General features: G+C 40.2%; 1 protein-coding gene across 4 annotated transcripts in view; it reads left to right on the top strand.

Annotated features, from left to right (window-relative positions):
- The window catches only part of LOC139687454 (scavenger receptor class B member 1-like), a 212,641-nt gene that overhangs the window by 110,373 nt on the left and 87,980 nt on the right, over window positions 1-14,288 (top strand). The window contains exon 1 of one of the 4 annotated variants that reach the window (XM_071584618.1): window positions 2,827-3,552. The exons of the other annotated variants lie outside the window; for them this stretch is intronic. Coding sequence (XP_071440719.1) covers window positions 3,498-3,552 — 55 coding nt within the window. The 5' untranslated portion in view covers window positions 2,827-3,497. Of the gene's footprint in view, window positions 1-2,826; window positions 3,553-14,288 lie in introns of those variants that run through there. 4 annotated transcript variants of the gene reach the window in all.

Genomic DNA, 14,288 nt, shown 5'->3' with positions numbered 1-14,288 from the left:
CTCCGTAATGCACATGGAGGGAAGAACCTTATGCGAAGAGTAAGCAAGAAAGGATGAATTCTTTTACAAGTAACTAATGTTTTCTTATTCTTGTGCGTGAGTAATTTCAATGCGGGACTCAACACAATTCACCTAACTTTCGAACCTAAAATATCTCTTCGATCAAAATACAGTTTTTAGTTAAAATCTTGTGCAGGTAAACACTTTTTTGTTTTCACACTACGTTTCACCATAGGGTCAAAGAGCGGTAGCGAAAACAAAACATTTCGTGACGGCCTTGTCCCCGTGAGAATAACCGGAAACGTCTCGCAGCCTTTCCGTCCGCAGCCTCGAAAGCTCTCATCCACCCCCTTCCTTCTCCCCCTCCAGTGCAATTCTCCAACTCACCACCCTTCCCCAACAGGAAATGGTTTCGCCGGGCGTCGAGCGGGGTCCACCGGGTAAACCAAGTGTCTGACACCAACAGTCGTCCTTACCTCTCGCCTTCGTCAGTATCTTTCTCACCCACCTCCTTCTCTTTTCCGCCCACGCTTTTGGGTACCGATTATTGCTCCCGAAGGGGTGGGTGGGTAGGTTGGCGTCCTTCAAAGGCCTTCGGCGAACGAGATGCCCATGTCCAGTATTGAGGGCAGTATTTCCCTGCGACCAGGAGGTCGACTCAGGAAAAGGATTCAAGTTCACGTAAAGGTGACTTCCGCTGGATGTATTGAACCATAGTAAGACGCCATACGTGTGCGGTTTGCTTCCCGAGAAAAAATCTATCGATCATGCCCAGGAAATTCCTGAATACCTTAAGGTTTTTTCACCCGGAATAGAATTTTATGCACATACTATATTCTCTTAATTCGTCTCTATTTCCTCTCTGTGTAGTTCACCTGTACTTGAAGTTCCCCGTGTGAACATGATTCTACGTACTTATTTGTTTCCCTTTCTACACATGTTGTTCTATTCCCTTAAATTCATAAATTCTTTCACAAGCTATTCCCTTATATTTATTTTCACGGGCTGAAATTGTAATTATGATCGCCTTCTTATCCTAACAGTAGTATCATATTTTTGCTTAAGAAGCTATCCTATCCACACTTGATTTAGCCATTATTCTTCCCAAGGATGTCATATCAAGGAAGTGCATTGTTTACATGTCTGTAGCTAAAATTCTAACTGCCTGTTGTGCTACAAATGTGTTTACTTCTATTTTAGTTTGCGCAACCTTTATTTTCAAAGGATATATTTCATTAAAATGCCGATTCCTCCATTGGAAGACAAGCTAATGACGAATCCATTTAATAGCATTAAATTAAATGTTTTTATGCACCAGCAATCAGACACGAGGCTCTAAAGCATACTTGGAAGATGGAAACTAATAAGAAGAAGAAAAAAGATAGTAGACCGAAGATTAGTTCCGGCATGTTCAATAGTTCTGTAAAAACGGACACAATCTACCATTTTGCATGGTGACCTATAATAATTATTTATAGCTCTAATAGCACTAGAGCCTTGGAGATGCCCTGAGGTTATCTTACCAAATTTGGAATCATGCCACTTGAGTAATTCCTGTTGGAGAAGAAACTTGTTTCACAAACTCCAAATGAGAATTATTCACCAAATGTTATTTGTATGATGTTTTATTGCTTGACATACTACTTGTCTAGAGCAGCCATAGAGAAGTAGATGCTTCCTATAAACACCATATAACAAACAAGCCAGGGTGCTCTTTTTTAATATTTCTTGTAAAAGCTCTTTGGTTTAAAACGATAATCTCACTCAAAAACAATTCAGAAATGAAATTTGTGCTTAATCTTCTGCTACCGTACTTGTATGAAATCACAATATCGTAAAATTTTGAACGAAACAGTATTTTTGTCGATCACCATCGGCGTCACTACTTAACGTCTCTCTTTTTTTCGTGAGGTAATGTCAATTAGGCTTCTCTTGGTAAATTTAGCAAATTCTTCACATACCCTTCACTCGGTGGGTATTGTCCTGACGTAATTTCCTTAAACCGGAGTCATCTAAAAAATCCTTACGTTTTTTCATAAATATTTGTATTGCAGACACATTTTAAGATATAAAAAAGGCATTCTTTAGTTTAATGTCATAGCAATAAAGCTAACGAATTCCGGATGCAATATGCAATCTTGACGTGAGTTTAAACGGCAGAAAGGATTATTTTAGTATGAATCTCGTCAAAATAAATACGATTCATTATTATTTTTTTTTAAATTTTCATTTATCTAGGAATCAGAAAGGCACTCAACTAAGATAAAATCGGTCATCTTAGACGCAGGGAGCTTCTTCTGCACGCGAATTGAATTCTTCTCACGCAGATCACACAAAAAAACGGTCAAAGGTTCTGAGGACATTTCCCTCGCATAGGATGGAGTGGCCAAGACCTGTGGTACTAACTACTTCGCCTCTGTCGCAGATAATGGCATGAATATTATCTCTTTGAGAGCGGAGTTGCCTTTAAGCACAGTGGAAGCTGGATGTGATAAAATGTACCATTCAAGTACGAAGGAGAAGGCTTCGAAGGCTCTCATCGCTCGTCCTCGCCGCACCTCGATTCCGCCCGAGGGGGAGGAAGGGGCGAGGTGGTGGTGGTCGTGGTGGTGGTCGGAAGGAAAGAGTAAGGCGGGTTGGGGGAGTGAGCTCCGAACGTCCTTGCCAACCCAACCCCTCCCCCCTTCCGCCCCATTCTTTCCTTCCTACCCTCGGACCCCGCCGCCCGCCCGACCGAGTGTCCCTCGCTGCCTCGGGAAGAGCCCCTCCTCCAGCCGCATGCCTGCTTCGGAGTACTACCCTCCCCTCCCTCCATCGCAACAGCGGCAGCCCTACGGGCCGTGCTTTCTCGGACTCGCAGGTGAGTGAGTCCGCTCTCGCAGACGGGAGTGAGATCTTGTCGACGTGGGACGTTCGAACGTTTTGTGCGGCCAGGAGAGATCGGGAGGAAAGAACGACGTTGCTGGGAAAGGATTCCGTCGGTCGAACAAACACACAAAGCGTTCGTGGGGGGAAAAAGACAGAATATATAGGCATATTACATATCATTCTCTCTTTCGTCGCTGGACGGACGGAACACTCTATTCCTCCCCCTGGTTCGACGTTCCGGAGTGAAAGATTCATCAAGACAGCGACGTCCCCGTTGCCACCACCGGAAGACTTGCTGAGTGAGGAGAAGAGCCCTTCGCCGGGCCCGAAGTCAAGTTTACACCCTCGCCAGGTTCTTAAAAGTGGTGACTTTGAAGTGGTGTTTTAACCTTCCAACGAGCTCTGGGGTTCTATTTGAACGTCGTTTGGATTTAATACACGAATCAGTTTTCTCACGGACCCATCGCCCTTGGATGTTGTTTGAGACTTTTAAACGTCTTCGAATAAATAACGTAAACGAGTGCTGGGATACGCCATTTGTTTTTCCTCTTTTTAAAAAAGTGATTTGCGAAGTTCATCGGCGGTAAAATTGCACCTTTTCAACCGTACGGGACGGAGAAGAATTCAAAATGCAGTTACCAAAGTTTTTTCATAAACTGAGCAGCGCCTACGTGAGGAAGTGGTGTAAGTAAACTTTTAAATATTGTACGTGTAATATTAAAATAACTAAATGTCGTCTTACGCTTTATTATATTTTTTCCAAATTTTATAAGATCGCGAATTCCGGAACTAAGCACATATCCTTGTTTTAGTAATATTCACGGATGATCGTAGTCATTAAAGTAAGGAAAGAAACAGTTGCCGAAACATTTGGAAAATGCTGTTAGGTATATTCGTAAAAATTTTTCAGTTCTCCTTGATTTTTCATTTTCTTTATTGCTTCCAGAATTTGTTTAAGTGGACATTCATAATTTCCAGATGAACGAAAATTTCATGCCGTGCGTGGTAGGTTTGGGTAATTCTCCAAATACGATAAAAATATTCGGAAACATGAATGGTATACATTGAAATTACGGGCGGTGGAGTCGGACGGTTAACGGAAAGGTCATGGGAGCACAGGCGTTTATTCATTTTATGCTGGTGTCATTGGGGGCGTTACCGAGTGAATTCCTCCGCCGGAGGCAACTAAAAACCAATTTTACCACTGCTTCCTACTTGGAGGAAAGACCTAACTTTACAAAATTGCTCAGTAAGTGCAGAATATTCTAAAGCTGATTCGTGCTTCAAGGAATTAAATAAAATACCGGATGCGTTGGAAGCTTACATTTTTTTTTTAACTTTTCGCGACTTTTGGAATTGCGGAAAAAAAAGGTTTCCAATTCTTGTTGTATACGTGTGGCTCACTTTTGAGGTGCGCGCGTTTTCGTCCACCCGGTCAGTCGCGTTTGTTATTCCGACTGTGATCTCCCCTTCCTCTTGTCCCATGAATAGTAGGGCGTCGGCAGTAGGCAGGCACATGGCCAGGAAACAATGCGCGGCATGTCTTATTCCGTTATTCGTGTGGAGTTGGAGACGAATTATTTGATGTTGCCATCCGTGAGTTTATCATTACATACATACACTATACAGCAATATAAACCTTCAAACCTTTTGGAAAAGGAGGGTATTTGAAATTTAAACCGATTGCTGCTTCTTTCTATTTTCACTGCTATATCTGTGGCAATGATTGACTATTAGTATAAGAGGTTTCCTCAAAGTTATACGGGCATACAATAATAAAGGAATAGGGAATTTAATCAGAGACAAAATATCAGGAATGGAGCGCAGAACGAGATCGGAATGATGCGGTGGCTAGCGTACTTGCTTCTCACTCAGAGTACCCGGGTTTGATTCCTGGATACGGCAGATTTTTTTCAGTGGTATCCAGATCTTTAACTGAGGTGTTATGCGGAGAGCACCGTGAGTACGCCGTCTGCCGGAAGGGACGTTAAACTGTGGACCCATTGGCGCCTTTCAGTATTAGTAGATGAGGAGGCGGAGAGTCAAGTAGCCCAGCATTCATCCCAGTAGAAGACTCGGAGTCGGCAGTAGCCGACGCCGGGTTTCTTTCCTCCCTTCCTCCTTTCCCATAAATCACTAACGGCTCGAATGACCTCAGCTGCCTCACCTAGATCTAGTGATACCACTGCAACTACGGAGAACTGGAACAACGAAGAGCGGGTTGATAATACTGATAGTTAAGGCATTTAAGAGCACATAATATTTATTTTTCGTTTTTCTAGCCCATGCTTAATGTTTACTTTTCTGTTTTTGTAGAATTGAATAATAACTTTGGTAAGTAGTTTTAACATGAATTGGAAAGAGTCATTGAAATTTTTAGCACTCTATCAGTTAACGTGAATTGATGCCATAAATGCGATTCTAAATACTCCATGGAAGTGCGGAACAAGTTTGACTATCTAGAATAAGCTGATTTGGAATCTCTAACCTTGAAGTTAAACCAGTCTTAAGGACTAACCTGGTCGGCAAGTTTCATCAAGGGCATATGTGCTCATTATGTCGGGATCTGACAGAAAATGATTCATAGGTTTTGGCAGACAACAATTCAATAAAAAATGATACCCCTACAAGATTAACAAAATATATCCTACCTATCCTCGAATTCTATAATGTTAATAAAACAACAGGGTACTAGTGCAAGTATCATTTGCAGAAATTATTACTGTTGAATTGTATGGTTTTCTTTAAAACAATTAGATAGTTCATGCATATTATCATTATGCCTAGAATGTATGCAATGCAAAACGCTGTTTTATACCTTGTCAATGGACCATTAGCGAGCTTATCTTGAATTTCGATATATAACTATTGATCCGTATACTCTATAGACTCGCACATTTTACTGCCTTAATTGGAACTATTATCGGCTAATTTTATTCATTGAGCTGCAAATTGTAATCCATATTTATAAATTTACTCAATTAAAAATGGAATTTCCGGTTCATAACTTCTGGGCGCGATAAATCTTTGGTTTCTTTACTTGATCACCTCAGTGGTAAAATTACAAGAAACTGCGGGAGATGCCGCGGCAGTAACGTTTTGACGGAGACATCCGCTAATATGTTTCCTGAAGTAACGAAATATGTGGACAATCTTTATCCCTACGCAAACACTGCAAAAACGTATGGGAACAAGACCGCACTAGATAAAATAAAAAGAACTTCTTAGCAGAGTTAATATGCTGAAAATTTGTCAGTCATTCTCTTTCTTCTTTTAAGTTATTATGATGGAGTGCTTCTCATAATACGAACCAGAAGGCTAGAGTGTGAGATTTTTTGCGTATACTTCATTGGAAGAATGCCAATGGAATGGCTTGCATTGGCCATGGCATTGATGAATTATCCCCAAATAATTGTGGATTTTGTATCAACGTTTATTCTAGAAATAGTTGCAACATGAAATAGATCATTTGAAAGAGAGTATTGTAATGAATTGAGTATGCTACTTTTTTGCGTTGCAATTGCTATCCATTGAATGAGAAATACGTATAAAATGTAATATGTTTAACTTAGCTAACCTAACTTACCTTACTAAGGGCATTTCACTTTGTCGAAACCGTATGTGAGAGCTTAAAACTATTCCATAGTATGCACAATAATGAAACTTTGCGAAATACTTTTTGAAAGAGAACCATTGGCAGTTGAAATTGGGGAAGCTCTAACATTTCCGTTCAGAACAATTTGTGAAGTGGAATTGAGTAAGCAACTTATGATTTATTATTAAAAATACTTTTCAGTACCCACGATATTCTTAAAATTACCGTGAATTTAAGCTATTTTAAATTATAATTGTGCTACGCGTCAAAGTTTGACCATTTGTGATTCCCTCATCTTTCGCTGAAAGATGTTATCATTTCATATTTGACGTCCGTCTTTTACCTCTATTACCGCTTTCCCTTGCACTGGCCTATTAACATTTAGTACTAATGCTGTTGAAGCTCGCTGAGGTTGTCGCTTATTCTCTATTGAGATTCCGCCCGGACGAGACTTTCATCTATTACCACTTTACTACCAACTTTCATTGGTCTCAAAAAGGGAAATAACCGGATGAAAGTAACAATAGAAGGAATGAGTCTCAAAGGATGGTTCAGTCTTAAGGGATGGATCCGCCGTCACATTTTCTTGACAAAAAGTAATATTTCAATTAGGGTGCCAGCCAGTACTAGTGTAGAAGCAAAGCTGAACACCCTACCACTACGTGTAGCAGCACACCCTCATATCTGGCCGGAGGTCCTGCCCAGAGTGCATCCATTAAATCCTTCCCAACTTCTCAGAATCTCAAAACTTCGTGGGACAAGAAACCAGTCTGAGGAATGAGGCAAGGGGAAAACGTTCAAGGAAGGGGGGGGGTCAGGGGAAGTTTGCGAGAATACGGCAGAGCCATCCCTCGCTGGAATGCGGAGGCTCGCGTGAAGTTCGTCGATAGTTGTTTGGGGAAAAAGTGAATACGTTTTAACGTTTCCGTCTCTTCCAGTGCGCAGGTTAGCTCGTGGAGCTCAGTGGTCGCATTGCACAAGGAATGATTCTCGGTGTTGGGAAAGCCTTCTAGTACATTGGCCAACTTGCCTTGAAATATTTGCATGCAAGCATTCCGGGATCGATTTTCGTTTAGTTTTAACTTATTATGGATAAGAGCCCAAACCATCTGATTTTTAATACCCCAAAAGCAATCATATATGATGATCAAGTACACAGTTTTTCCATTGCGTGGAAATTGAATGGGTCGTAGATTATCTCATTCGGAAATTATACGACTTCGAAGAGACCGAGTCTGAAAATTATCATTGTCGAGCCGCTTTCGTTACTGTGTGTATCACTGGTCTTATGTGGATGCTTAAAAGGGATAACAAATATTTCTCCTTGCCTTTATTCTCCAGGCTGATCTCCTATCCTCATGAGAAAGGAATAAGTTAGCATTTAATCGATAGAAAAACATAATTTAAGAATTTCACTGCCTTAGAAAATAATGAAATAGACGATCATACAGGGTTGTATTACGAGAGCAAAGGAAACGGAACCATTGGGAAATACAAAAAAGGTGTTAGATTCGAGTGATAAGGTTCACTTGTATTATGAAAACCAACCACCTTTAGCTCTCCTCGCGGACCTGAACCGCTGGGACTCGAGATATGTGGAAGGGAGGAGGGTGAGGGGGGGTTGAAAGGGGGATCCAAGAGATGGGAGGGAAATGGAGGGAGGAGAAGGGATAAGGGGCCCCTCCCACCGCATTCCATTCTAGGCCAAACGAACCCCTTCGCGAATCGTCAGCTGTTGGATGATGTTCCCCCGAGGCAAGAGGAAAAATCTCAGCGTCATCTCTCGGGAAGGACCGTGAAGCTCCCTCTTCGGATTTAATGGAAATGAACTGAGCTGGCCAGATATTCTTTCCTAGAAGCCTCACGCGTAGCTTTTAACCTTGGAATTTTTATATTTTCAGAAGAAATAAATGAGTAGGTTCGGAGTTCGACCAGTCGAAAATCCTCCATAGTATTTTTTTGGGGAAGGTGAAATGGTACAGTTTCAATGCAGGAAAGGTTTAAAAAATATTTGTTGCTCGTATTTAATGCACTTTAAGGCTGAAAACATCCTTTTTATCTCTACTTTCCCGTTATCATTACGGAGTTCATTTTGTAAGATGGCTGAGATTATCTAACCTGCTCCGTTTTCTGACTACGTGTTATATTAGAATGTAATTTTTCCACAATTAGCAATTCACATGCATACTCTACTTATGAAATATAATTCAACATCTAATTAGTGATATGGCAGAGGAGCTGAAGTGTTTATATTTTCAAAAGGTAACCAGAATATCTATGTTAATAATGAGGTATTTTTTCTGTTTATTTTTTCAAACGTTTACGTGCAATTCACGGCAGGAAGTCAGCCTTAAGAGAAAGATTATAATTGATTATGGAGAACTGCGCTCGTTGATGTCTCCAAATGATTGGTATCCCGGTGTGCCTGTTTCCTCTTATTTAGATTTAATTCAACAAAAATGCGCACTTACATTAGTTTAGTTGATTTATAAGGAATTTCCCATCCCAATTCAAAAATGGTAGAAATGTAATAATTTAAAGTCATTTAAATCTAATTATATATGCTTGAAAGTATGAGTAATTTGAGGTCAATCTAGTTTGACGCTGTGCAGTTTTGATTGTTCATTTGTTTTCTTCATCAAATACAATAGTTTCAATAATATTTCACTTATTTATGCACTTGTGTTGTTATTTATTCGTCATTATCATAGACTGTGTAATTGCAAATACATAGGTACTTTTATGTTGAAGACTCATGTTATAAATGACTGATAGATAATATTTCATCTCCGAAATATATTACATCCTAGGTACATTTAATATCATATTCCGTGGATAATTTGAGTGCCTTAACAATAAAATTATTACTGTAAATGACCAGCAATTGAACCCCTAGGTTGTACATAAACGCTACCGTTAATTATAAATTTAAATTTATACTCTTTTACTCATCATACTAATTATGAATGAATTGAAAATGTAATTCATTCTGTACGCATTTTAATTTAATGGAATGTTATTTCGTCAACCCTCAGCGGGTTCCACGTCCTCCCTCCCAGTGAATATTATATGGCTACTAAGAAAATTCTGAGCACTTCTTTATTACCTACAAAGAATATCTTCGAGGTGGAGACGTTGAGAAAGTGAATGGAAACAAGGAAAATCTGACCGTCTCGACTCGTGGGTATTTCGTTCTGTTCTACTTATTTCCGAACCTTCGAACAAATGCGATTCCATTCTCGCTCCCAAAATTATTCGTTTTAGTGCCTTTCATTTACGCGGAGCGTGTCACACGTCGATGTTGCCTAATGCCCTGCGCTGTGGAAGCAGCTATTTGAGCCTTTAGTCGGAGAGCTTAACCACTCTAGTTCCCTCTAAACTCTTTGTGCGAATGGAAAGAGAATCCCCCACGCAGCGGAAATGTGGATCAGGTCAAGTTCATCCAGAATTCTCACTCCCAAAAACTCGTTCTTTCATTCAATCCGATTCGAATTTATGCCAAATCCTTCATTTATGTATTTTTTTATTGAATCTAATTTTTATCTTGCTTTTAAATACTGAGATGTGAAAATTTTACAAGAGGATGCTTAGCAGTACAGTTAAAATCGACACAGGTAGTTTCTTGGAAGTTTTATTGAAAACAAATTATAGAAAACCTCTACAAAAGGATTTGGATTCAAACAGAGAAAATATGATACATTGCTAATGAGGCAACTGGAGAAATCCTTTCATTCAATATTAGCTTAAATCTTTATTTTTGCCTTTCCGAGAAAGAAAAGAAGAACTTCTATGGGAGTAGGAAATATTTTTCCTTGCCATTACATTTGGCAGTCTGTGCTTTTCAACTGCCATCTCACGCCACACGCATTTCTACTTACTGTGACTAAACTTTTTGAAGTCACCCATCATTTTTCATTCTACTTATTCACCAGACCGCGGCTTCTCTTTTCTCGAGCATTTTGAATCACTTTAACCTCCAACTGACTCGTCGCCGCACAGCCGAGAAAAGCTCGTGGAATCACTTTTTACCCGTCTTAGCAACGCATTTCAGTCGAGTTTTTTGGACGTTATGGCCGTTTTGCGCTGGTAAGGAATCCAACCAAAGAGTGGCCACGATTACGTCATAACTAAGAACGTGAATCATTAACCGTCATCGATGAATTCTGAGGATTTAAAATTTGCTTTAGCTGGAACGATGAATTTTCCACCTTGTTCCTCGTCTAAAATTGGTCTTTGGGGTTCTTAATGCCTTCCTTTATATATATATATATATATATATATATATATATATATATATATATATATATATAAATATATATATATATATGTATATGTATATACATATACATAATATCGATGATGTAGAAGCACTCACGAGAGCAATATAACATTTGGACGGCACAACAGAACAAAAAAAATAGATAACACGTAAAAGGACACTCACATTTCAGAAAGTTTAAACTTTCGACCTTCACTGAGGCTTGCTTCAGGTCAGACTGCTGATGTACTATACATTTATAGGGTGTGGCAACATAACTTCCTTTTTCAAACGCAAGACGCTTTCAAAAAAGGAAGTCATGTTGCCGCACTCGCACTCTACATACATATGTATATTCATTAGCACAGTAATCAACCCGAAGGTCGGTTTGGTCGGTGATTATAGAGTTCACCCAGTATTATGCCCGACGGAGTGTGAAATTCGCACATCAGGATAGGGGGGGCAGTTATTTTTTTCTGTGTCAATCATGGTTTTCCAGGATGATTTAATACCCAAAAAATCACATAGCTTGGGTGGGGCTGAGGGTGCGTTGCTTGCCCAGGAATCGAACCCGGGCCCTCCGGTCTGTGATTCAACGCTCTATCACTGGACTACCGTGAACCACTAATATTCAAGGATAAGGGATTGAAAGACATAAAAAGGCAAACACAGTATTCTTAGAGATAGCTTATTCCTTTCTAAGCTGACGTTTTCTTGTTGATGCGTACATTAGCGCTTTGCACATCCGCGGAACAGTTCACTTTTTCATACGTTGTGCCCGTTATGTAATCACGAGCTGTGGTAAAGCTACGACGGTTAATTTTTTTACTGTGAATTTTTAGTTTTACATAAAAGCAAGACGATTCTTCGTAAGTTTTCGAAATATATATCATCATAATGCGAAAGGAATAGATACCTTAATGGAAAATAGGAGTAAAAAATTAATTTAAGCTAATTTTTCAACGCGATCCTGGTCATTTAGTTTATTTGGAAAGAGAAATTGAGTTGAGCTGAGGCAAAAAAAACATTTCATTGCGTTAAAGAAATAGTTTCGATGCGTTCTTGTCCTGAGTTCGACCTTTTCGATTCTTCTCGCCGTGAAAACGAAAAAATGATTGAGCCCTAAATTCTATGATGATTATTTTTTCCCGCTTGCCTTCCCGGGACCTTGAAATTTCTTTTGACCTAAATCTTCTGCGTGTTCATTGATGTAGCGTATAAGAAAACCATCCCCACTCCCCTCCCTCGCAGGAACGAGCCAACTTCGTCCTGGGAAGCGGTGGGGGTCTTCGTCACGCCGTGGGAAGTGGTATCTTCGTCTCTGCTTCGTCACGGGAGGCTCTCATCCGAGACATTTAGGTTTTTATTTACCGACGGCACCCAATTCTCTTTGTGGAGGCAGCCCCGTTACTCTCACGACTGTCCATGAGAGGAAGGATCCCATCTCGCAGGCGGCGCTCCGCGGCGACCTGCGCCTTCCCTCGTGCTCTCCAAACAAACGATGCATCGCGTGCCCGGCCACATGGCGTCCCGTAGCAATTTCCTTGGCTCTCTATCAGCGAGGTTCGTTTGCAGTTCGTTGGACTCTGGTGTTGATTCACGGTTCCGACGGAAGTAGGAATGGTTCTGATTTATGAATTTGGTCAAATGTCCGGAAGTGAATATTCGACCATCTTTTTTGGAGGAGGTTTGAACCAAAGGAAGAAAAGCGTTATGAAAACATAAATTCAAAATTTTTGATTGCGCCATGTGCCGATAAAGTCCCAAGTTAGTGTTTTTCATAGATAACAGATTATATGCTGAGACGGAATTATATGCCGAGAGGATCACTAAAAATCCCACTAGCTAATCTGATATCATAATCCCTGCCTCATTTTTGAGGCTATGAGCTTCAACTTAAGTATATTTTTGACTTCATAATTTGGATTCGTTATATAAATATCATATTTTTTATTTAAGAAGACCCATACTAAGCGATTATTGACTTACGGAATGTAAGTAAATACTAATTTAGGAAAGCTATTAGAGCTCCTTAAAAATTGATGTCTTGTATTTTGACTGCTTATAGATTGAGATCTGTAATAATGAATACAGAGTCCAAGTTATACATAATATTTATTATAATTCGTGAGCCAAATTAAACTTGATAAAGCGTGGAGAACGTAATCAACTATGTATTCTCTGCTGGTCGAATAAGACGCTTCGCTAATTTAAACATTGATGATTCATTCACTAGATCTTAGCAAGGTTTACACACTCACTGAATAACTTGTACGAGTAGCGTCCATACGTCTATGGCATGAACGTTGGCAGGGAACTCCTAAGATCGGTTGAACTATCCAGAATGGGCGGATAACTCAGACAGTGAAGAGCCTTCGATGGGAATGCTATTCTTTTGGAACCGGCAATAACACACCACTAAAAGGAGGAACGCAGTTTTACGGTCGTTCAAGTTGCAGCATATGAAACTTCACAGCCCTCCGTTTGAAATAAAAAAAAACATCTTTATAATCCGTAAAAATTGCAACCTCACCGATAATTCGGTAAAATCGTCTCAAGGCACAATTAGTGTTGAAAGATCTGGGAAATTTATTTAGTTTAAGGGATTATAAATTTGAGGAGATTTATTCATTTGATACATTCCAGTGAGGAGGCTTAAAATGTGTCTTTTCATCATAGTGTTTCGGCTAAATAAAAATTCCTTGCGCCGATCGAAAGTTAAAACTATTCATCATGTAAAGACTATATGAAATTCTCACTGCATGAGGCGTCACCACCATTTCACATTGATCAGTTTATTAAATGCACAGGAAGAGATGAAGTGAGCGCTACTACATACCTCTCGCATCAACTCCGTCGTATGACGGCCTTCGAGAGCCGAGTTCCCACTTATCATCCAGGACACGGAATGGGGTGGTTCTCCACGAGCCTCTATTGGAGCCCAGCGATGCACTCACTTCGTTCTCGCGGCATTGTATTAACGCTATAGATTCCGCCCCTTCCTTCATCCACCTATGTACCTTCTCTCCCTCCCAAGAGGCCGTCTTCCATTCCAAAACCCTTTTATTTTTTTGCCATTCACTTTCCCTCTCGGATATTCACGATGGCTGCTACCCTCTAAAAATAAACCGCCCGCTTCCTCGGGTTCTTCGGCATTCCTCGGTGCGCCTTTGGACCTTCCTTCGCCTAAGAGGACTTTTAGGTCACCCATCGAATTTGGTGTCCCTCGAGTTTTCTCCTTCGCCCCCGCCGATTGTTTTGTTTGTCGGTCGAGACGTGAGGGAGGGTCCCTTTCAGGCTAGTTGCTAGTTTTGAATTTTGATCACGGGATTGAGAAATTGACGAGGGAATCGATTTCACGAGGACACGCGGTAGAGTAAGATGTCTATTTATGTTGCACAATTATTATACGATCATTAACTTGTTGCTATTCAATTATAAACTTAAGAAAATCAATACCTTGGTTACCAGGTTAGACTTCATAGAGGTTGGGCAAGATAGGGATCAATAAGCCTGTAATTCAGCATCAGGGTGTCGAATATCTGATTTATTGGTTTATATATTTTG

Source organism: Hetaerina americana, unplaced genomic scaffold (genome assembly GCF_022747635.1).
Source record: "Hetaerina americana unplaced genomic scaffold, ioHetAmer1.1.p SCAF_2, whole genome shotgun sequence".
NCBI lineage: Eukaryota > Metazoa > Arthropoda > Insecta > Odonata > Calopterygidae > Hetaerina > Hetaerina americana.
The sequence above is the reverse complement of the archived record's forward strand: the minus strand, read 5'-3'. Positions and strand labels throughout refer to the sequence as shown.